The sequence below is a fragment of the Martes martes genome (genome assembly GCF_963455335.1).
Source record: "Martes martes genome assembly, chromosome: 2".
NCBI classification, from domain to species: domain Eukaryota; kingdom Metazoa; phylum Chordata; class Mammalia; order Carnivora; family Mustelidae; genus Martes; species Martes martes.
In genome coordinates, this window is record NC_137889.1 from 125,321,161 (window position 1) to 125,347,223 (window position 26,063).

The window sequence follows — 26,063 nt, forward strand, 5'->3', positions numbered from 1 at the left end:
TTATTGTTATTTCTATCACACACACTATCTAAACCAAGGGTGGAGTTCACTCTTTAGGATCAGAAGTTACCCAAAAAATGTAAGACTGAGGAAAGAGCTGCAGAACATCAGGAAAGAGAGATCCCAGGACTTTACCAAACAGCCAGACACCTAACTATGGTTCTGATAAGTCTAACTGAAGTGGTCTTGCTAAGGGAGGTGGAGATGAGTCAAAACAATCTCTAAAATTTAATCAGGATAATTTCTGTCAGATTAAGCTTTCTAGTAGAGCTAAAGAAGTTGAATATAAGAGTACAGCAAATATCAATAGCAAAAAAGCCGAATAGTCTGATTTAAAAATGGGCCGAGGAGGGGCGCCTGGCTGGCTTAGTTCATATGGCATGCAATTCTTGATCTCAGGGTTGGGAGTTCAAGTCCCACATTAAGGATAGAGCTTAAAAAAAAAAAGAAAAGATTTTTTAAAAATGGGCAGAGTTTCTAAAAAGACATTTTCCCAAAGGACATATATATGGCCAGCAGAGACATGAAAGGATGTTCCACATCAGTAATTCTCAAGGAAATGCAAATGAAAACCATAATGAGGTTATCACCTAGCACCTGTGACAATGGCTAGTATGAAAAATACAATAAATAACAAGTATAGATGAGGATGTGGGGAAAAAGGAACCCTTGTGCACTGTTGGTAGAAATTTAAATTGGTGCAGCCACTGTGGAACACAGAATGGAGGTTCCTCAAAAAATAAAGAACTACCATACGGCGTGGCAATCCCTCTTATGGGTATATATCCAAAGGAGATGAAGGCAGGATTTCAAAGAGGTACCTGCACTCCCATGTTCACTGCAGCATTATTCACAAAAGAGAAAACAGGGAAACAACCTAGATGTCTATCAATGGGGGATAAGGAAGATGTGTGTATGTAGTGGAATATTATTAAGCCATGAGAAAGGAGAGCCTTCCATTTGTGGCAACATGGATGGAACTTGAGGCCATTATGAAATCAGTCAGACAGAGATTTATATGTGAAATCTAAAAGAGCTGAGCTATTAGAGGCAGAGAGTGGGTGATAGTTGACAGGGGCTCGTGGGTGGAGGAAATGGGGAGATGTTGGTCAGAGAACTTCCTATTATAAGATAAATAAGTTCTGGGGATTTACTCTATAGCATGGTGATCACAATTAATAATGCTGTATTTTATACTTAAAAGTTGCTGAGAGTAGATCTTAAATGTTCTCACCACAAAAAAGAAAGGATAATTATGTGATAGGACTAAGTGTTAGCTAAAGCTATGGCGGTAACCATTTTGCTATATATAAATTCATCAAATCAATGCATTGTATACCTTAAACTTACACAATGTTATATGTAAATTATATCCCAATAAAGCTGGAAAGACAAACAAAAGATAGAGGGAGAAGATATATCTCTACAGGCCAAGGAGAGAGACCTCAGAAGAAACCAACCCTGCTGACAGCCTTGATCTTAGACTTCTAGCCTCCAGAACTGTGAGAAATAAATTTCTTTGTTCAAGCCAAAAAAAAAAAAAAAAAGGAAAGAAAAAAAAAGGAAAAAAACACAAGAGTACAGTAAACAGTATAAAGTGCAGATTATAGTGTTTACTTAATTACTTTGAGATTTGAAAATAAAACAGCGTAGGAAACATTTGGTAAAATACTTAGAAATATTTTTGCATTTTTTGGTAATATTGATCATCCATATATGTAATTCTATACTAGTTCCTCTTATCAGCATTCAACATATGTTGAGGTAGAAATGTATACAAAGAGAGTGTGATTTAGCCAACTTCAAGTAAACTCAGTAAACTGATAGAGTAAAGCAATTTTACCTCAAATATTTATTAGCCTAGCTAGATTGGGGCTGTCATGGCCCATTCCAATTTAAAATTCTGCAGTTCTGAATAGCTGCACAGACATAGTTTGAAAACTGTTGTGTCTTCCCTGTCACTACCGAGAGAGATGGGAAAAGTAAATAACTGAAGTGATAGTTTTTCTCCAGAATTTAAGGGAGTTGAAAAATGCCAGTAATTTTAATACACAGTTTGCTGTTCAGTAAATGTATACTGTAACACACTTGGCTCATGTTCCTAAAGTGAGTTATTATTAGTAGTACTTGAAAGAAAATTGTAATTAGTCCTATTGAAGATAGTATAATTCATCTTGATCTCTTACTCCTCTTTATTGCTCAAGTATTAGCATTATTTGTGCTTACCTATTAACTTAGGGGTTACTTAATGAGATCCTGAACTAAAATAGGACAAAAGGCATAATATTAAAAATAGTGACATAGAACATCAGGTAGAACAGCAGGCCATGGTAAATAGAAAATTTAAGAGTCATTATTTTTATTTCATAGGAAATTTGATAATAGAAATTGCATTTTTAAATAAATAAAAAGTAGGTATCTTCAAACAGAGATACTTCTATTTCGGTAATTTCTATAATTTAATTTTTTTTTGTTATAGGTAATTCATACAGAACTCTCCTTATGATTTCACTGCATATTTTCTCATTATTTTAATGACACCTCTGCAGTCTAAGCTAAAAGTACAACTTCCCATTTATAAACCATTGTCCATTCACTCATGAGTTCATGCACCCCAAAAAAGATGTTATAGAATATTTTTTGTAAGAAGGAAATTATGAACCAGAGTGTTTTAATATTATCTTACTATTCCCAATTACACACTGAATTCCCTGAATTATTCAATGTATGTTCTTGTTATTCAAAATATACAATATTTGCAGCCTGACTTTTGGAACCTGACTCATAGCAATGATCTAGCAGAGCCTTGGAAGAGGAAGTCCCATACAAAGTACTTTCCATCGCAGAGTTAGTTACGTTACTCTTGAATCCTTCCATGTCTTACAGAAAAAGCAACAAGTCTTTTGTATACTGCAACCAGGAGCAGGATGGTAAGTACCACTATTCCACACACAAGGCTGAATGCCCATCGTGGGCCCCAGGAAGTGTACACCTGGCTGATGAACACGGGTCCAAGAATCCGTGCCGCACTTCCAGAAGCTGTTAACCAGCCCATGTACACACCCTGTGGCAGGGAGAGGGAAGGAGAAGCCGATTGATATTCAGGTTTAGCTATTTTAAAAATAGGATGATACTACTACTACTATTAGTACTACTACTACTAATAATAAGGATGATACTACTATTACCAAAGTATAATAAACTCACAAGACTCACTTTCTCCATCTTTGATTTTTGAATTAAACATATAAAATGCCTCTGTATAAATACAGCAAATAATGAACAGTAAACTTACTTGATTAGTCAGTTAAAGAAAAATATAGTAGTATAAAGGGACAAACAGTGTCTGCTGAAGTCCTGGAAACAATATAATTTATTATCCTTTACAGCCAACATTTATTTTATACTTCCTATCTTCCGAACACTGTGCTAGGTGTTTTACATGTATTGTTTCCAACATTCACAAATATCTACAATTGGTATTATCCCCATTTAACAAACATGGAAGGTGAAGCCCAGAAAATTCAAGCAACTTGTCCAAAATATTTGAAGGCACAGTTGGCTGACTCCACTATACCACTTTCCACTATACCAAAATGTCACTCTTCCAACTACTGTACCCCAAACAATCTACCTAAAAATGTACAGTGCAGCAATTCTTTTAATATCCTCAAATTGAAAACCACCTAACTGTCCATCAATGATGGATTAAGTAAATAAATTGTGGTATATTTAATGAATGGAATGCTAATCAGTTTAAAAGAATAAGGTCTTATATCAAGATCTTATAATGAGAACATCTATAAGCACTAACATGGAAAGAATGCTATGGCTACTGTAAAAAAATTCAAGATGGAAAAAAATTTATGTATATGTGATATATTCTGTGTTATCTTTTTCTAAAAAGTCAAGAGTGCACATATGCTTGAATAGGTATTGAAAAATGCAAATGAAGTGAACAGGGGTCATCTTTAGTGTATTGAGGATAAGGGGAGCCTTCATTTTCTGCCATACACACTTCAAACTATTTGGCTTTTGTTACAACTATCATACATTGTTTTTGTAATTTGCTTTTATTCTTGATTTTGAAAATTCGAAAGTACAATTTTATATTTTAAAAACCTCAGAAATGTTTTACCTGCTATTATAGCTTAAAAACACAGTATTAAAAATTTTCTTCTCTCTTTGTCTTGTATCAATAGAAACACTAATTTCTGTCCTCACAATGTAAAACTATCAGTGCAAATTTTTTCTTTTCTTTGTTTTTTTTCATTTATTTATTTGTCAGAGAGAGAGTACACACAAGCAGGCAGAGAGGCAGGCAGAGGCAGCGAGAGAAGCAGGCTCCCTGCTGAGCAAGGAGCCCGATGCGGGACTCGATCCCAGGACTCTGGGATCATGACCCGAGCCGAAGGCAGCGGCTCAACCCACTGAGCCACCCAGGCGTCCCTATCAGTGCAATTTTTAAGGAAGAAATTCATATTTTCGGGGCACCTGGGTGGCTCAGTGGGTTAAGCCTCTGCCTTCGGCTCAGGTCATCATCTCAGGGTCCTGGGATCGAGCCCCGCATCGGGCTCTCTGCTTCACGGGGAGCCTGCTTCTCCATCTCTCTCTGCCTGCCCCTCTGCCTAGTTGTGATCTCTCTCTCTGTCAAATAAATAAATAAATAAAATCTTAAAAAAAAGAAGAAGAAGAAATTCATATTTTCACTTTTTTTTTTTTTTTAAAGATTTTAGTTATTTGACAGAGATCATAAGTAGGCAGAGAGGCAGACAGAGAAGGTGGGGGGAGCAGGCTCCCCACTGAGCAGAGAGCCTGATGCGGGGCTTGATCCCAGGACCCTGGGATCATGACCTGAGCCGAAGGCAGAGGCTTTAACCCACTGAGCCACCTGGGCGCCCCTTCATATTTTTACTCTGTGACCACTTAAACAACTTCTACTAAAAAGATGAGTCAGAAATAAAACTTGGGGGGCGCCCGGGTGGCTCAGTTGGTTAAGTGTCCAATTCTTGGTTTTGGCTCAGACCATCATCTCAGGGTTGTGAGATAGAGCCCAACACCAGGCTCCGCACTCAGCACGGAGTGAGCTTGAGATTCTCTCCCTTTTCCTCTACCCCTCCCCTTACTCTGGTGCGCTCGCTCTCTCTCTCTCTGTCTCTCTCTAAAATAAAAAAAAAAAATAAAATCATTTTAAAAAGGGCTGAATACGATAAAAATCCACCAATTCAGCTTGTGTGAAAATAGAGAATGGTAGCAAAATATGTGAGTGCTTACAACTATATTTCATATAATTGCAATAGGAGTATCAGGGTAAATGACTCACCTGAGGTTTTGGTCCCAGAATTTTTGAATATAATGTATAGGACATAACATTACAGGATGGGTAGCCTATTCCAATTAGCACAGCTGATGTGAGGAACTGGGCCAGATGGATCATGGGGGTGTAGAAGCACCAGGCTTGTTCAATTGGGCAACCAGTTGGTCCTTCATTGTGATCTTCTCTTGGAGATTTCCAAAGAGTAATAATAATTTCCCCAAATGTGGTATTAGGAATTGAATTATTATGTAAATCTGTTAAAAGAAAATTAGCACAGTGCATTACTTGCTAATTTTAGATGAATAACAGGGGCAAACATTATAGAATTGTGTATGGTTATACCTTCCCACTGTATTTTGGGAAACTGATTTCCCCAGGGTAACAAGATAAAGAAGCCAACCCATACAACGAAGAGTCCTCCCAGTAGAATAGCACGTTCACCAATCCTGTTAAAGAACAGAAACTTTGTAATTTAAAAACAAAACAGTATTACATAGTTCCATTACTTTCATATTTTAAAACTGTGATATAATATCTTGATCCTTTTAGTCATATACCAAATAATATAAATGTTAAATATAATTTTCCACTAAAAAGAACCAACTGATTTCAGATCTAGAACAGAAAGCATATAAGATGAGCCTGGAGGGGTGCCTAGGTGGCTCAGTCAGTTATGTGTCTGCCTTCGGATCAGGTCCAAGATCTTAGGGTCCTAGAATCAAGCCCCAAGATGAGCTCCCAGCTCTTCAGGGAGTCTTCTTCTCCCTCTGCTCCTTATCTGTTCCTGCTCTCTCTCTAATAAGTAAATAAATAAATAAACTTTAAAAAAAAGAAAAAGGTGAGTCTGGATATTTTTTCATACCAGAAGTATTAGATGCTAGAGGTGACTACTAGGTCCTCCTAGTACCTAGATAAAGGTACTCTGAGCCAATTTGAAGATGCTGGCCAAAAACATAACGGTGTGAACACCAAAAATAATAGTAATGACAATCAATTAAAACACATAAAAATGTTATAATCTATGAATTCATATTATATTAAAATAAAATACTCTTGTTTACTTTTAAAGGATATTAGGAAGGTGAATCATTATTTAAAAAAATCATTTAATAAAACGAAGTAGTCATCTTGTCTTTCCTATACAAACTGTACCTCAAGATAACCAAATAATTGGTGATAAGAAGGTTCTCTTTAAAGAAAATATTCCAAAAAATTAAATAAAGACATGATAGAATTAAAAACCAGCATTGTATAATGATCTATTAATAAATTAATGAATCTAGGAATGCTTGACAGTCACTAACAGTATAAAAAGAGATAAACAAAATGTAACATTTCTCATGATGTAAGCATATAATACCACCTATAAAGTATATTCTTGCCAAAAAATTGAACTTAAATTTCATCAAGCTTCTAGATCTAAGGACCAATTTTTGAGAAATATAGTAAACACAGGAAAATGTAAAAAAACAAAAACAAAAACACCACAGGGATTCATTCAATCAGCGAGATCCAAAATGTGAGAAACTATAAAACATACATCCTGGTTTCTTCAATTTGGAAGGGAAAAAAAGAGAGAAAAATGTTAAATGTAGAGATTAAAAGGCTTAAGAAACTTAAGAGCCTGAGTTAAGTAAGTTGTGAAACAAAATAAGACAGTATGAAATAAAACAAAATTCAAAAACTATTGCAACCATAGAGAACATCTGAATACTGCTTGGATATTCAGAAATCACTTAATTTTAAAATTTGTTTTTGTTATTTATTTATTTAAGATTTATTTATTTTAGAGAGAGAGAGAGAGAGAAATAGAGCGCATATGTGCATGCGCTGGGGGGAGGGGCAGACGAAGAGAAACTCAAGCAGCCTCCCTGCTGATCCTGCAGCTCAGGCAGGGCTCTATTTCACAACCCTGAGATCATGACCTGAGCCAAAATCAAGAGTTGGTTGCTTAAATGACCAAGCCACCCAGGCGCCCCCACAGTTAATTTTTTTAGATGTGAGAAGGTTAACTTTTAGAGATACACACTGAAGTATTTATGGAAGACATGAAATGATATCTGGGATTGGCCTCAAAATAATCTAGGTATAGGAGATAAAGGGAGTGTGGAGTAGGCAGATGAATCACACTTACCAAGGATTGATAATTGTTGAAGTTGGGTAATGGATATTAGAAATTCAGTACATGATGTTCTCTATTCCCTTGTATATGTTAGAAATTTTCTATAATAAAAGTGAAATAGACAAACAAGACCAAAGATTTCCTAAAACAGGGCACCTAGGGGGCTCAGTTGGTTAAGCGTCTACCTTTGGTTCATGTCATGATCTCAGGGTCCTAGGATCGAGTCCTGCATCAGGCTCCCTGCTCAGCGGGGAGTCTGGTTCTCTCTCTCCCCCTGCCACCCTGCTCATGTTCTCTCTCTCTTGCTCACTCTCTCTCGCAAATAAATAAATAAAATCTTTAAAAAAAAAGACTTCTTAAAACAATGTATACAAACCCAAACACTTCACATCACCCTCAGAATACCTACAAGGTTTCACATCTTTCTAACCTGATGTTCTCCCATTTGCCATTTCTTTCATTCTACCCTGGCCAAATTTGTTTTCCTGCTTCTTTCTAACACTGCTGCTCTCTCCCAACCCTGCCCTTGCTACTCTTTATTTTCTTCCCCTCTCCATTCTTCTTCATAGTACTTATCACTACCTGAGTTCACATTTTTATTTATTGGTTTTCCCACCCAATAGAATACAAGCTCTTTGAAGGTATGAATTGGACAATCTGTAAGAATGCCTATCAGCAGGACTGCTCTACTCTGTAATGCATTTACTATTATTTATTTTGAATATAAATCTATGTCTATGTTTGTATCTGTATTTTGGCTCCTCTATTTGGGTCTATAAACATAGGAATCTTCATAGTATCTCCCATTGCACTTAACCGTACACACTGACTCAAGATTTGTTCATTGATTTTAGAACTTTATAAAGTTCTAAAGTATTTTTTTAAAAGATTTTAAAAATTTATTTATTTGAGAGAGAGAGTGAGAGAGAGAGAGCATGAGCATGGGGCAGGAGAAGGAGAAGCAGTCTCGATCCCAAGACGCTGGGATCATGACCTGAGCAGAAGGCAGATGCTTAACCGACTGAGCCACCCAGGTGCCCCTAAAGTTCTAAAGTATTATTAAAGCATTTTAGGAATAATTAAATTCTTAAAATTGTCTAAATTCATCAACTAATGTGCCATCTTAGACTATATGAATGAACTTAATTTTATACAAGCACTTTCCCCAAAGCGTGTTACTGCAGTTGTAGTTTTACAAAATGCTTCTTTAAAACAATGTTCTTGGGGTGCCTGGGTGGCTCAGTCTGTTAAGTGTCTGCCTTGGGTTCAGGTTGAGATCCTGGGATTCTGGAATTGAGCCCTGCAGCCCAGCCGGCTCCCTACTGAGCAGAGGGTCTGCTTCTCCCTCCCCCTCTGCTCATGTTCCTGCTCTCTCTCTCTCAAATAAATAAATAAAATCTTTTTAAAAATTTTAGAAAAGGAATGTTCTGTGGTCAAAGTTACAAGTAACTCTGAGAAATGCTACATAATGTCTTTGTCATTATGGTGATATTATACATATGCACTGAAGATTTGGAAATTTTAGAGTAAAAGAAGTTTGGTAATTTTAACCAGACTTTTCCAGACTTAACCATTGAATCTTTTCTGTTGTACAACCTATACAGCTGAATAGAATTTTATAAAATACACTTTAAGAAATACTTTAAATAAAACATAATATACAAAAGATATGTAAGAAGAAATTAATTCACTTTGTAAAATATCTTGCTTTACCAAAGAATATGCCATATGGTATAGAAATATGCTCCCTTAATAAACTTTAAATCTGTTTGCAATCATTCAAGGACTAAAAGTAATACACAATGAGAGACAAACTTTAAGGTATTTTACAAACACAGTTGTTTACATTATTAGCTCTGTTTCATGTTTCACTTTTTTAAAAAAAGACTTTTTAAAAGTCTATTTTAAAATTCACTGAAACAAAATCAAAGACACATAACTTACTTCTTGGCAAGTAATTTAATCCCCATGAAAATAATAACCGCCTCAACTCCAAGAGCAGCAAGTATTACTCCATCATATAATACAGCTTGTTCTCTAGTCCAGGCATACATATCCATTGTTAATGGAGTAACGATTCTAAGAAAAACAAACAAAAAAATTTTTTTAAATTTAAATCATAAGCATTATAAAAATGAAATAGAAGCTTTAATAACAATACTGATCTATTCAAGAATTTGCATCCCTTTTAGAAATGACACCAGCTCTACATTAAAAAAAATATTAACACATTTTAAGCACATTTTGTTGCTACGTGCACAAGCTACTAAGTTAGGCTGTTTATATTTTTTATTTACTAATATTTATTCTAATTATATAAGTAATATATCCACATTGCAAAAATTCTGAAGGACAGGAAAAGAAATAAACTGTAATTCTTACCATTCTAACTAACTAGTCATGGTTAAATCGGTTTAAATTGGTTTCTTTTTAATTTCATTGAAATAAGTAATAACATAATAGTAACAATGTTACTATAATTAAGTTATTACAAACTTGCTGGATTTTTCTTCCTCAGTCTCTTTCATCCCTATTTCTGAATGTATTTCTTTCCCTACTTCTTGTTTTTTTTTGGAAGATTTAATTAATTTATTTGAGAGAGTGAGTGAGTGAGAGAGAGACAGAGAGGGAGAAGGAGCAGAGGGAGGGACAGAGGGAGAGGAAAAAGCAGACTCCTCTCTGAGCAGGGAGCCCAACAGGGGGCTCGATCCCTGGACTCCAGGATCATGATCTCAGCTGAAGGCAGATGCTTAACTGACTGTGCCACCCAGGTACCCTTCTTTCCCTACTTCTGAATGTTGTTCTTCTTCTATATGACTGTCTCCTTCCTTGCCAAGCTTCTTTTCCTACTCTCTATCTCCTCTATTAACTGGCTACAAAATGGAATTGAAATATATTGGGGCACCTGGGTGGCTCAGTGGGTTAAGCTTCTGCCTTCAGCTCAGATCATGGTCTCAGGGTCCTTGGATCGAGCTCCACATCGGGCTCTCTGCTAAGCAGGGAGCCTGCTTCCCCTTTGCCTGCCTGCCTCTCTGCCTGCTTGTGATCTCTCTCTCTCTGTCAAATAAATAAATAAAATCTTCAAAAAAAAAAAAAAAGAAATATATTTAAGATACTCATTCTTAAAAAAAAAAAAAAAGAACATCACCATTTTTAATTTGACTATCAGAAGAGCTGATGTGGAAAATGGTTTGGTAGTTTCTCAGTAAGTTAAACATAGAATTACCATATCATTCAGCAAATCCACCTCTGGGTATACAACCAAAAGAACTGAAAGCAGGGACTCAAACATATACCTGTATACCAGTGTTCATCACAGCATCATAGCATTATTCACAAGTGCCGAAAGGTGGAAATAACCCAAAAATCCACTGATAGATGAATGGATAAGTGAAACGGGTATATACACACAATGGAATATTATTAAGCCATAAAAGGTATGAAATTAAAATACATACTATAATATGGATGAACCTTAAAAATATCTTGCTAAGTGAAATAAGCAAGACACAAAAGGACAAAAGGAAATGTGTTGTATGATTCCATTTATTTGAGGTATCTAGATTGGGCAAACCCACAGAGAAAGTAGAATAAAGGCTACCAGGGGCTGGGTGAGGGGCATTGGGGACTTACTGTTTAATGAGTGTAAAACTTCTATTTAGAATGATGAAAAGATTCTGGAAATGGATAGGGGTTATGGTTGCACAACATTTGTGAATGGACTTAATGCCACTAAATTGTACAATTAAAAATAGTTAAAATGGGACACTTTATGTTATGTATATTTTACCACAATTTTTAAAAATGTCCCCCAAATCAGATGAACTGAAACTTTCACATACTTCAATAATTTTAAAAATAAAAAATCAAGCAAATCTACATGTACTGGCATAAAAATGTTACAATTATTAGAAAGGAATAAACCAAATTTTCAAGCGATGTCCATATTCTATGTTGATTTAATATACACACACACACCCCACTACTTATAGTTGTATAGAAAAAAATTTTGAAAAATTAATACTGAAATATTAGCAGTGGTTACTTCCAGGGAAAGAAGTGGATGTGGACATATGGTTATAGAGTTTAGAATATTTATACCAAGAATGTACTATTTTTACAATAAAATGGAAAGGCATTTTAAAAATAAAAAGCCATATGATAGCTAACAGTCAACAAAACCTACACAAGGCAAGGATTTTGTAATATACTACTTTTTTTTTCAGGATCAGAGCTTGAATAAAATTAACATTGCCAGACTGAACCCAATACATGTAAATACAAATATAGTTATATAGCCTAAAGTTAATTAAATCATGGCACTGAAGTTTTAGAACTATATTAATTATATATATAAAACTCAGAAAAAGAAAAGAAAGACTAGTGAACAGATTCCTTTATAAGGAAGTGAGATAAAGTAGTAAGATTACAGATAAGTAGTAAACTGTATTCAGGTTAAAAGCATAAAATTTATATGTACTTTTTTCATCATGACAAAAAATATGCCTTACATAAAGTTTTTGAGAACATCGATATACCTGATTAACGTTGCATTAAGAATTGCATTATTCATTATTACTCGTAATAATTCATATTCATTATTATTCATATTCATTATTATTCATTATTATAAGTTGCATTATTTATGTAATGTGATTTGATGAAGACAAAATAAAACTTACGTTTCAAAAAGGGCAAAGATAAATAGAACCACGAAAAACAGAACATTGGTGGCCACAACCGCAACTTGATCAATATTTCCTTGGGGAACCTGAACTTCATCTGTACTTGCTATAATAAACAGGAGAAAAATTTTATTACTTAAACATCTAATTTTTCTTATGACACTAAAATAATGTCAAATTTATATGTAGCAAATTCTATGACTGAACATTTAAAATCACTTTAGGCTCAAAGCAGTTTAAAAGTAACAGTTTAAGACAGAAATAATTTTTATTTTTTAAAGATTTTACTTATTTGAGACAGTGAGAGCACAAGCAGGGGGAGCTGCAGAGGGAGAGGGAGAAGCAGACTCCTCTCAGAGCAGAGAGCCCAACGCGAGGCTCAATACCAGGCTCCTCAGATCACAACATGAGCCAAAGGAAGATGCTTAACCAACTGAGCCACCCAGGTACCCCAACAGAAATAATTTTTATAATGGCATTTGAAAATAAAGTGAATTTTCTTCCCAGGAGCTATACTTTCTGTTATCTATAGGAAATAGTCGTATTTTCTACGAGCTTTCTCTCAATCCAAAACAGGAATATTATAAAATTATATAAAATGATCTCATACTAAAAATATTTCTATTGTAGGCACCTGGGTGGCTAGTTGGTTAAGCGGCCAACTCATGGTTTCAGCTCAAGTCATGATCTCAGGGTCAGGAGATTGAGCCCGGCGTCAGGCTCTGCATTTTAGTGGGGAGTCTGCTGTAGATTCACTCTCCCTCTTCCTCTGCTCTCTCCCTGCTCATGTACTCTCTCTTTCTCGCCCTCAATAAATAAAATCTTTTAAAAAAGTAAATTTCCATTGCAAGGTTTTTTCCTATTTCACTTAAATTTTAAACTTATGAGGATTTCAATGAAGACCTCATAATAGTTTATTAAATCAGTTAGTTCTGTGATTCACTTCAATGGATATATATTTTTAATTTCAATGCTATGTGAAATTAGAATTAGTAAATATCTTCATGTTGTTACCACAATTTTTCGAAGTCCTTATGTTATTATTTATATTTTTATCAAAGAATACATTTTACAGGGCACTTGGGTGGCTCAGTCTTTATGCATCTGCCTCCAGCTCAGGTCATGACCCCGGGTCCCAAGATCAAGTCCCACATTTGTCTCCCTGATCATCAGGAAGCCTACTTCTTCCTCTCCCACTCCCCCTCCTTGTGCTCCTTCTCTCTCTCTGTCTCTCTCTGTCAAATAAATAAGTAAAATCTTTAAAAAAAAAAAAAAGGAAAAAAAGAAATATATATTACAAATAACCACCAAGATTTGATGGTGGTTTTATAAATTAGGAGGGCAGGGGCGCCTGGGTGGCCTAGTCGTTAAGTGTCTGCCTTTGGCTCAGGTCATGATCCCAGGATCCTGGGATCGAGCCCAACATCAGGCTTTCCGCTCAGAGGAGAGCCTGCATCTCCCTCTCCCGCTCCCCTGCTTGTGTCTTGTGTATACTCTCTCTCAGTCAGATAAATAAAATCTTTAAAAAATAATAATAAATTAGGAGGGCAAAGTGAGTGTACTTATTTATCTTGAACTATGTAGTTAAGCTGCACACTATTGACTGTGAATAGGACTATTTCTGATGTAACCGAGAAGTGTGAAGCCATATATATCTACTTAAATACATCTGTCACGCTATTTTATAAATTATCCACTTATTCACAGTAAACCAAGTTGGTAATTCAAGAACATCTTTATTTTATGCTATCTTTAAGCATATGTGTAGCAGCAGCAGGGGGCAAGGGGTTACTTCCCTCAGACAGTTTTTCTCATCATAAAAAAGTTAGGAGCCAGTCTTTGCTCCTTTGAATCAAAAGGCAACCCTGCCCCAAGTAAGACTGGAGTTTGCTTCATATGTGCTTAGTTTCCCGCAGCCTCTACCCACTACTGGCTTCAATGGGGAAAGCTCTGAAACATTGCATTCTAGATTATGAGGACTGACTGGGTATCCAATTATGAGCTTTTTTTAGTTTTAGCTTTGTTTTGTTTTGTTTTTGTTTTCTTTGACAGAGAGAGAAAGACACAGGAAGAGAAGGAGCACAAGGAGCAGGAGAGAGAGAAGGAGAAACAGGCTTCCCGCTGAGCAGGTAGCCCCATGAGGGGCTTGATCCCAGCATCCTGGGATCATGACCTGAGCTGAAAGCAAACGCTTAGTGAATGAGCCACCCAGGCTCCCCAAATTATAAGAATTTTTAAGAAAACAATAGATTCACATATTGATTCAAATACTATATAATTAGAAATTATAATCTATCCAATGATAATATTTTTAATAATAGCAAAAAAGCGGGCAGATTTAAATACTTACTGAAATTGAAAAATGACTTTTGTTTTGGAAACCATTTTGAAGTACCTAGATTCTTTCTTTTTTTTTTCTAATAAAAATTTTATTGTTTTACCTTTTTTTTAATCTATTTTTTTATTTTAATAAACATATAATGTATTTTTATCCCCAGGGGTACAAGTCTGTGAATCGCCAGGTTTACACATTTCACAGCACTCATCATAGCACATACCCTCCCCAATGTCCATTTCCCCATGAAGTACCTAGATTCTTAAGAAAGAAAATTAAGTCTGGTCTTTCTAAACTCTCATTTGTGCAGTGCTGTGCAACAGACTCTGACGTGATGGAAATGTTCTTTGCCTGTGTTGTATAATTCAGTTAGATGCTAGCCACATATGCCCATAATTTAACACTTGAAATGTTGCTAGTGTGCCTGAGGAATTTCTTAAATGTAATTTAATTTAAATTTAATAGCCAAATGTGGCTGGTATCTACCATACTGGACAGTGTGTTTCACAGACCAGCAGCATCAGCTCCCATGATAGCTTATTATAAATGTAGATTCTCAGAATATCACTAGGTTCGTCAGATTTAGTAAATAAAAATACAGGATACCCAGTTAAGTTTGAATTTGTGATAAATAATAATAATAATAATAATAATAATAATATTTTCTGTGCAATATTTGAAATTTAAGTATAAGAATGTTCCATGAAATATCTGAGGCATATTTATACTAAAAGATTATTTGTAAAAATAAATAAATAATAAATAAAATAAAAGATCATTTGTTGCTTATCTGAAATCTAAATTTAACTGGCTGAGACATATTTACACTAAAAAATTATTCAAATTCAACTGGGCATCCTGTGTTTTATCTGGCAGCCCTAATCAGCCCTTTTCCCCCAGGCCTAGTGATTCAGAACTGGCATTTTAACAAGCTTTTCAGGTGCTTTATAAGCATGTTAAAGTCAGTGAAGCACTGATTGATATTGTTATCCTTTTCCAACTTCTGAAAAGATTTCACTTCTGATGTATCTCCCTTGTCTTAGCACCTTATACTCACCCTCTTCAAATTGTTCATTCCTTTTATCTGATAGGTCCTTTAAGTTAGCACCCTATTTTTCACATTTTAAGCAAAGTGGTTTATTACCCCTGCTGGCACTTGCTCACCATTCTTTCTTTCCTTTGCTTTTCTTTCATTTTGAAAACTTTCAAATATATATTCAGCCCCTCTATTCAACAATATTTTGCCACACTTAATTCATCTACCCCTTTCTTTTTTTTCCTCTCCCTCTTTGTTGCCGTAGTTTTTCACTGGCTTACTCTGAAATTTGTATCTCTAGCTTTGATCTCAATGGCCAAAATTACAAATGCCTCAGCATTTTTGAGTTTTTCTACTGTAGCAGTATATTTAGCTTGATATATTTAGCTTGATCCAAACTGAAATCATTTTCTCTGTTAAGCTGATGTCCCTTCCTAATTTCTTGTTCTCCCCCATTCTTTCACTTATCTAGACTCAACCTGACAGATATTTTCAACAACCCCCTCTATTCCTTAATATGCCATATCTAATCTGTCAAGAATCTTGACTTTTTTTTTTCCCTTCAAAAACTCATATCTATCCCTTCTCCATTCTTAGTTGCTGCCCTAGTTCAGGCCTTTACACATCTGTATTAGTCTCACATGGAATCTATTATCAGACTTCTTCTTTTTTCAAAAACTTATTAATGCTCTTCATCACCACTCTGTTCTCCACCCTACTATTTTTAACTTAACCTTCCACTAGTTTTGTCATGAAAATTAGATAAAATGGCTATAAAAGTACTTGGTAAAATAACACTGTGTTTTTTTCACAACTTTCCAAACTCCTTAAAGGCAAGAACTGAGATGCAATCTTTTGCACAGAGGGGTACACTCCCCAAGAAGTAAAATAGTGGTTTATTTAGTAAAATATACCTACTGGCCAGATTGGATACCTACTTCTGAGTTCAGAGAAAGATCTAAGGGATGAAAATATACACTTGTAGAGTATACCGAAAGAATAAAAATACACAAGAGAAACCTATTCCCATGATTAAGGGAGTAAAGAAATGCTTGAGACAGAAAAACACATTTGGAAGGAAAATTACTTTAATCATCCCAAAGAACTGGAGGATTTTAGGATATTGGCTCTTTACAACAAAGACAAAGTGATTTTTTAGCAATGGTTTTAGCCTTGCCAATCATGAACACCAAATAACTGATCTGGGCATAGCTTTTTAATTTTTTTTAATTTTTAAAAATTTAAAAAAATTAATGATTTTATTTATTTATTTGAGAGAGAGAGAGATTGAGAGAATGAGTGGGAGGAGCAGCAGATGGAGAAGCAGACTCCCCTTGGAGGGCGAGCCCTACTTAGGACTCTCCTGGGATCATGACCCAAGCCGAAGGTAGATGTTTAACCAACCAAGTCACCCAAGGAGCTCCTGGGCATGCCTTTTTAAAAAATAATCAATTTAGGGGTGCCTGGGTGGCTCAGCCAGTTGAGTGTCTCCTTTCAGCTGGGGTCATGATCCTAAGGTCCTGGGGTTGAGCACTGCATTGGGCTGGAGCCCGCTTCTCCCTCTCCCTCTGCTCTTCCCCCTGCTTGTGCTCTCTCTCTCTCTAATAAATAAATAAAATCTTTTAAAAAATAATAATCAATTTAGGTAACTTTCAACTTTGAAGATCCTCCCCAGTCACCCACTGTACTGTCCTCAGAAGCAAAATCCAAGTAAATATCAGACAGACAGAATCATCAGAAACACTTTGATAATGTTCTAGCAATTTAGTCAAACAGGTTAAATAGTACCTTCTTCAAAATTAACATTTTTACACTGTCGTCCTGAGTCATCCACACGATGTTCTCTTAAATAGAAAAAAATAAGTATTGTATCCATGAAAAACTTAGTATAATAGATAAATGACTTAAATTTATTAGTAGCCTCCTATTTTTGCACATTCTGACACGGGTTTCTTTTACTGACTTCTGAGTAATGAGATTACTACCAGTGAGGTATAACCAACAAAATTTAAAAGGTACAAGTTACAATTCTTATTATATTATCCTATAAAATGAAAAATAATATTCAATTCATTCAAAAGCACACATGATCTACCTTAATAAATATTTGAAGTTTTCCATGATTTTGAACATTTGTTGTTAATGTTTTTGGGCCTTTGGATAAAGTACTCCAAGGAAATATAAAGTAATAAAACTTCTGTAGTTTTATAAAATTTCTTCTAATAAATAAAAAAGATAGGAGAGGTAAGTAACTTTTGGATTTAAGGTTGATACCAATCATTAATCAACTTAAAATATTACTTTCACACTATTCCCCAATTTAGAAACCTATAGTTAGGAAATCAATATCAAACCTTGAGTTTTCAAAGACTTTATTCTCATTTATCAGATTGTCCATTATTTGTTATGAGTACTATATTCATTTGCTGATCAAAAAAACACGAACACGGGGGCGCCTGGGTGGCTCAGCGGGTTAAAGCCTCTGCCTTCGGCTCAGGTCATGATCCCAGGGTCTTGGGATCGAGCCCCATGTCGGGCTCTCTGCTCAGCAGGGAGCCTGCTTCCTCCTCTCTCTCTCTCTGCCTGCTTCTCTGCCTACTTGTGATTTCTGACTGTCAAATAAATAAATAAAATCTTAAAAAAAAAACAAAAAAACAAAAAAACAAAAAAAACACGAACACGATTATAGATATCAAAAGCCAAACAAAGCCTTTATAGGAATAATTATCTTCCAATAATGATAATGCTTATTTAATTTCACAATTTACAAAGGTAGTTTTATCATTTCTATCTAATTACCTTAATAGAATAAGGATCAGAATAATATTTAAAACTCCCAGGAACGCGCCAAGCAAAACTGGTGCTGTGTACATGTTTATCTGTAGTTTAATGGTATCCCATGTCACGCCCTTTTCTCCAATGAGAGCAAAACAAGTCTGAAAAACTTAATAAAATAAAATGTATACAGATGAATTATTAAGTAGGAGACACAAGCTAAAAAAATGTGAAAGACATTTACAAGATTGGAAGCAACATTATGAAATCATCCATCCACATCATGCATATCAATAGAGGCAAGAAAGTTCAGGGGAAGGGGGTACAATATTATTTCTTCTGTATAAAGCATAGATATTCATACAGTACATAAAAGATATACAATTGATCTGTGGTATTAGGAAAAAAATGTCTAAGAAGGCTCCTAATAATGAGAAAAAGGTTAAACACCGATGTACATATACTCACAAAGTTTTATATCTAAAGTAACTTGTCAGTATCTTCCTTTTTAAAAAAACATCTCCACGGGAAATCTAAATTATCCAGTTTCTGCTAGAAATAAATCATGATTTAATTTAAGAAACAGAATGTCACATTTTAAGTCAATATGTCAAATTATCACTGTGTATGTAAGGTATTTAAGTTATGTATGTTTTTAAAATTTGGATCTATGGCAAAAATCAGATTGGAAGAGTACTGGTTTGTTTTCCTGATGTAGATTCTATATCTGACTCTTCCAAAATGTACATGTAACCTTAAGGTAAAGATGAAGTAAGATACTATATATAAAATACTTAGAACAGTATCCAGCACATAGTAAGCATTCATTAAATGCTAGTGCTGTTAATGTGGTTATTATAGGAAAGGTCAACTAATCTTTTTCTGGTCTATATTTACTCATCTAAATATAATACAAATATTTAAATGAGATAATCTGTAAAATACCTTTTTCTTCCTATCTCTTTCTTTTTGATTATTTCTTTTATTCTTAGGTTGAAAATGTGGCAAATCAATGAACAAGGTGATATAAATTTTAGTGCTGATCTTTTTTTTTCTAATGTCCTGTCTGCCTTTATACTAACTAGTACTGTCTCTGAACTTCCATTTTCTTGGCTCTAAAATGTTATGAGATTTATTATAAGCTTTTACCTCATTTATTTTATTTTGTTTTATCATTATTTAATCTTTTTTTTTAAAGATTTTATTTATTTATTTGACAGAGAGAGAGGTCACAAGGAGGCAGAGAGGCAGGCAGAGAGAGCGGAAGGGAAGCAGGCTCCCTTCGGAGCAGAAAGCCCGATGCGGGGCTCGATCCCAGGACCCTGGAATCATGACCTGAGCCGAAGGCAGAGGCTTTAACCCACTGAGCCACCCAGGCGCCCCTCATTATTTAATCTTTAAAATACTTCTTAAGTGGTTGAAATATTTACTGAGAACCTGTCTATACCAGGTACTGTGCTAGATACCGAGGGTAGAGTGGTAAATAAAAAAGACCCAGACTGTATCTTCATATATTTTATATGACAGTCAGTCCAATTATTCTACATTTGTGCTTATTATATTTTACTCCAGAATACTAAACTGAACCATTAGATTTTGGTGAAGAATATATTAGATTATCTTTTTTAGAGCTTTTTCTTGGCTATCTAAAAGGAAGTAATGGAAACAGGTGAGGGTGGGATATTAATAATGAAGTAAACTGAGCTGGATTATATGTTTTAATGTTTTCTAAGCATAAAGATTACTAATTTATCTAATCAGCAAAAAATTACCTGCCTTGAGGAAGTATTAAATTTCATTAATGATGTTTTACACTCAAAGTTCAAATGAAGCTTTGGAAGAAAAACGGTCTTTATAAACAGTCTTTTAAAAATTCTTTCATTTTCTTTAACCTTAGAAAAATCTGAAAGGCATGGGCAAAGGGCAGAAGGGTAAAGAACCTTCTATAACTTTCCTCGAATCCTCAGTCAAAAGAATTTTGTTTCTAATAAACGGGGCGGGGAGGGGCAAACTATTATGGAGATGTCAAGCTAAATGATTATTTCACAGAACATATACTTTGGAGTCACAGTTAGTTTTAAACCTTATATTTCCCACATGCTATCCGGCTGACCTTGAATAATTTAGATTCTCTATGCCTTGGTGTCCTAATCTGTAAAATGGGACTAATATAATTTGCTTTAGAGGACATTTGTTAATACATATAAAGAGCCTAGCCTCCCGCTGGATCAAAAAATATCAGTGTCCTTTCAGGTATGAGGTTTTATACCTGGACCCATTTAACATTTGAACCTTGAAAGTTCTCCCAGTTCAAGTAATGACAAATGAAAAATACCTACCTGGACCTAGAATAAAACCCAATGCTTGACATGCACTAGTGTTTGCCATGGAACTTGTTCTTTCCTGAAGGGAAGTAGCACCAGCAATATATGATCTAATAACTGCCACATTTCCTAAAAAAAAGACACAATAATTCAAAGTAAAAGAAAATATCCTTCAGTTTATAGAATTCAACTTAATTTGGCTTTATATAGAACAAAAATCACTACTTCCTCTTTGTGATCATACAAAGCATGTACATTGAGCAAATGTATCAATTAATGGAAAATATTACTTTCAGTAACATGAAACCACAGTTAAAGATCTGAATGAATGAAAAAGGCATTACAGAAATGTTAAACTTTTTTCTTCATTAAATATGGAGAAAGCACTGAGTGAATAGCATACTACTGATTGTTACAACTATTTTTAAAACAAAGATGTCAGACACTGCATGCTTTGCACCCATAATATAAGAAACAGAAAAAGAAATCCACTATGAATTGGGCTGAAAAAAATTTATTGAAAAAAAATTCTCTTGAGTTCTTGTTATGTGCAAGAGACTCTGTAAGGGGCCACAGAATATTTCAGAAAGTCATAAATTGTCTCTCATTATAAAAGTTTTCTATCTGGTTAGTGATAAAGGATGAAAACAATGCAAAACAGTATATAAGCAAGTGCCACAGACATACTAGCGAAAGGAAATATCTGTTAAGGAATAGTTACCTAAGAAAGCTTTATGGAAGATACAGAACTTGAACTGAATCTTGAAGGATGAAGAATGATGGGAACAGAATAAAGAAACTATAGGTAATGGGAACATCATGAGGAAAGGCAAAATGACAGGAAAGATATGTGTCTATTTGTAATGAGAGATCTATATGTAAGATATGAGATTTTGAGGGGGTGACACCAGGTGAGAGAGGGCCATAAATGTCAGCAGGAATGTAGGTCTGACACAGCCAAACATATACATACATACATATTACCTGCTCCAAATCCCACCAATCCACGAGCAACCAACATGTAGTATTTATTATGAGAAGCTGGAACGTGGACATAGGCATAGAGGCAGTTAGCCGCAACCGAAATGAAGATGGAGACAGTAAGAGGTTCTTTTCTTGGTCTATAATTAGACCACAGACCAAATATAGGTGAAGCTACCATTTGGCCAAGACTAAATGAAGCAATAACCCAGCCCAAAAAACTTGCATCAGCTGTCTGATCAATCTGCAGAAAAAAGTACAATGCTTTAAGAATTGTTATCCAAGAAAAATAAAGGTTATAAAACTTAAATACATTTTTCAGACCATGTAACATTTCCTATTTAAAGAAATAAAAACAATAATTCTAACATATAAGTTTTGCGACACTATTATTTATAATAAGGGATTCAAACTTCTGACATTATAATTAAATGTGCTACCAATTCACTACACACTAGGAAAAAAATGCTTGGGAAGCTTCATCTTTTAGGATGATTTATGGGAATTTCTGGTTCATAAAAATCTTGTTAAAAATAACCACATTATATATATAAAACAATCACATCATAAAAATAATATGCCATTCCTTAATTAGTATAATGTAAATATAGTTGGTGGTGCCTGGGTGGCTCAGCTGGTTAAGCATCTGCCTTAGGCTCAGGTCACATTCCCTGGGTCCTGGGACGGAGCCCCATATTGGGCTCCCTGTTCAGCAGGGAATCTGCTTCTTTCTTCCCCTCTGCCTCTCCATCCTGCTCATGCTCTCTCTCTCTGTCTCTCTCTCCTCTCTCTCTCTCTCAAATAAAATAAATACATAAAATCTTTTAAAAAAATGTAAATATAATTATTTAGACTTATGCTACTCCATAAGCTAAATAGCCATTAGCACCATAAATGTATTTTTTTAATAAGCGTATTTTTTAAAAAATTGGGTACAATAGTCAAAAGTTTAAAGAAGAGAGTAAAAACCAAAAGTTGAAAGATAATTCTCTCTTTAAACCTATTACTAATTCTTCCATTCAACATAGACAACTTAGGGTTCTACCACTGAAAGAAGGTTTATATATCATGATGAATGTTGAGGAGAGAACCAAATGATTAAATTCAGAAAATGAAATACTTAAAAAAAATAGAAAATTTTAGCTCACAAAAGGGACTATGGAATAAATTAACAGACTTTTTAAAAATATATGATAAGCTATACCGTAATTTGGAAAATTCAGAACCATTAAATTTTAGGAAGTAAGATTTAAATATACTCAGGTTAAGTGACAGAACATAAGGAAAACCATAGTCTTTTCTTTTCTAAATATACTTTTAAATAGTTTAAAATGGAAATATTTGGGTACATTTTCTTGTGGGGGATGAGAAATAGGAGTGAATATGTATAATGATACACAATATTAAAGTTCTAGCCTTAAAAATATCTCTTATTTTAGGTACTCTGGTTTTTATTTTCTACCCACATTACCTTTGGTGCCTTTGATCCATTAAAATATAAAATAACTTCATGTAATAAAAATATTTTAATTAATTTTCAAAAAAGCAGTAATATTTTAATGATAAATGTGGTTTGAAAGCAAAAGGATAAAACTGTCTTCTCAGGATAGCAATTGATTATAGTCAAGTATCTATCTCATAGAAGCCAACTCTTGGGGATGGCTCTAACAATATTAATAGTATTTGCTAGAGACCAATAGAAACTTTTAATTGGCTACTATTCTTTTTTTTAAATTTTTTATTTTTTTATTAACATATAATGTATTATTCGCCCCAGGGGTACAGGTCTGTGAATCGCCAGGTTTATACACGTCACAGCACTCACCATAGCACATACCTTCCCCAATGTCCATAACCCAACCACCTTCTCCCTACCCTCTTTCCCCCGGCAACCCTCAGTTTATTTTGTGAGATTGAGAGTCTCTTATGGTTTGTCTCCCTCCCGATTAATCGGCTACTATTCTTTACAGTGACTGGAAAACTGGAATCTCCTAGAATTCTACTATAATTGCAACAGGAAATAAAATGGTTTCAGAGATACAGTTTCTACACTATAAGAGAAGGTAGTCACTTCAATAACTGAACTGTTATCTGTGCTCATATGTGTTTCTCTTATAGTAATAACAGCATCTTATTTCTGGTCCTCTGGCCATTTCTGATGATCTCTATCACACTGTTTTCAGAATAAAATCCAAACTGCTTATTAAGAAAAACTAGCTCACAAGTTGGCCACTATCTCTCCTCTCTAAAGTCATGTCTCTGCATGTATCCTTCCCCCAATTCTAACTTCTAGCCACATAGAACTGTTTGAATTTTCCAAAATGAGTCAAGTTCTTCGCCTCCAGGACTTTGTGCTGGTTTCTCTACTGTTCCCTTTTACCAGCAACGCCTTCCCACCTCCAACTCCCTGGCCCACACCTTATCTTCAGGAAACTAATGTCTGCAGACCTTCAGAACTCAGCTCCAGTGTGACTTTGGAAAGTCTTCCAGAATTTAAGTTTGGATTAGAAACATCCCCCTAATAGCCCATGTCTATCTGTCTGCCTCTCTCTCTCCTTCTCTCTGAATCTCTCTCTCTCACTCTCTCTCCACACACACATATACACACCCATACATTTTTTTAAGTTTTTTAAAAAAAGATTTTATTTATTTATTTATTATTTAGAGAGCAAGAGAGCAGGGGGAGGGGCAGAGGAAAAGGGAGAGAGAGAGACAGAGAATCTCAGGCAGACTCTGCACTGAGCACAGAGACCCACACAGGGCTCGATTCCATGACCCTGAGATTATGATCTGAGGTGAAATCAAGAACCAGTTGCTTAACCAACTGAGACAACAGGCACCCCATACCCATACTTTTAGACTTTTATGAATGTATAGTATATAGTAACCATCTGTAATAACTTACATCACACTTCAGTGAAAGTTGGATCTATATCGTCTCTAAACAAAACCCTTTCCAAACTCCAAAGTACATGGTATTGAATTTCAAAACATTATTCTCTAAAAATGTTAGTAACATTGACAAAGTCAAAGTTCTAGAAATCTTCATGCTTTGCTATAGGAATTAAGACATGAATATGGGTGTTCCAAGCCTCTTTATGTGTAGATTATTGCTCATTAATTCAATTAATAGTCACTAAGTGCCTTTCTGTGACAAAAACTATGTTAGGAAATAGGGGTAGAAAGATGAGTTAATACAGAGTTTCCAAACTGGGTTTCATCATCAAGGAGTGTCCAAGCCAAGCTTTGCTCATCCAGTAATTGAGTAGCTGGTGGGGGTGGGAGGGAGGGGGAATCACATGTTTCAATTTCTTATCTGTCAAATGAGGATATCTTCACAGAGTTGTTATAAGAATTATTTGAGCCAATACCTGTGTAGTGCTTAGGGCAATATCAGCATATATATGGACTCAATGAATGTTAACCTATACTGTATAAAAACCAATATTTTTTAGTACTTTGTTTTACTAATATGTCAATTTTATTATTATACTTTATTATAATTCATGCATGAGTATTCCCACTATCTTCCTGGCCCTATAAGATAACCTATCCTTCCAACTCAAAATCTACGTTTAATAATATAAATCTTCCTGGAAACTTATCCCACTTCTGGGCAACAAAGACTAAGCAATCACTTGGCTGATGGCTGTCTATCAGCCAGAGCCAGAAAGAAGTACAATTCAGAGGTTCACACTAGCACCAAATTCCTTTCAAATACTTTACTGTTTTGTTTTGTTTTCTGGGGTTTTTTGGGGGGGGCGGGGGAGGTCTAGTTTTTTATCTTTCTCACATATGGCTTTTAAGCTAAGTAATATTTGTCAACATTATTATCATAAAAGAGATGGTAGCCTTAAATTAAGATTTTGAAAGTTTAACCTAGTAGACATAGCACTGGTTAAGAGTCAGATTTTGGTTTCAGATAGGTTTGACTCTGCAATTTTCTAGCTGTGTGACCCTGAGCAAGCTACCTAACTTTCTGAGTGTGAGTTTTTCACCTGCCAAACAGGAGTGATAATAATCATTTCACAGAGTTGTTATGAATATCAAAAGGTGAAAGGTTTATTACTGTACCTATCACACCGCAAACTTTCATTATTGTTATGAAATAACTTGAGAAAATTAGTTGATAACTTTTTTAGTGAAATTACCATATTTGTATTGCCAAAGAACTAGTTACAAGTTCATGGACTCACTAAATTTACCTTTGAAGAGCTTTCAAATATCTGAAGAAAGGAGTGTACCTTTTCAAAATTCAACATATTGTGCCGAGTAGACCTAATTATTGTAGATACCCTTCTTTTGATAATTTTGAGGCTCAACAGACTGAATACAAGGACCACAGAAATAAAAAGAGTTTTGATGCATGGAAATATATTTTTGGGAAAAAAGATATTGCTCTAGAATTGTTAAGTATTCTGCTTTAATTCTAGTAACTATGCCAGTAAGGAAAGAATTTTTAGTGTCATGTGTAATAATTTCAAGTAA

At 34.9% G+C, this 26,063-nt stretch overlaps 1 protein-coding gene across 2 annotated transcripts in view; it reads right to left on the reverse strand.

Moving 5' to 3' along the window:
- Positions 1–1,840: 1,840 nt before the first annotated feature.
- MFSD8 (major facilitator superfamily domain containing 8) overlaps positions 1,841–26,063 on the reverse strand; it is a 33,411-nt gene continuing 9,188 nt past the window's right edge. The window contains exons 4-12 of one of the 2 annotated variants that reach the window (XM_080797769.1): positions 21,579–21,819; positions 20,610–20,723; positions 18,295–18,439; positions 17,284–17,339; positions 12,122–12,230; positions 9,384–9,518; positions 5,660–5,763; positions 5,324–5,571; positions 1,841–3,064 (exon numbers count right to left, since the gene is read on the reverse strand). In XM_080797769.1, the coding sequence (XP_080653895.1) occupies positions 2,858–3,064; positions 5,324–5,571; positions 5,660–5,763; positions 9,384–9,518; positions 12,122–12,230; positions 17,284–17,339; positions 18,295–18,439; positions 20,610–20,723; positions 21,579–21,819 (1,359 nt within the window). In that variant the 3' untranslated portion in view covers positions 1,841–2,857. The remainder of the gene's footprint in view (positions 3,065–5,323; positions 5,572–5,659; positions 5,764–9,383; positions 9,519–12,121; positions 12,231–17,283; positions 17,340–18,294; positions 18,440–20,609; positions 20,724–21,578; positions 21,820–26,063) is intronic. The other variant, XM_080797770.1, reaches the window with a different exon arrangement.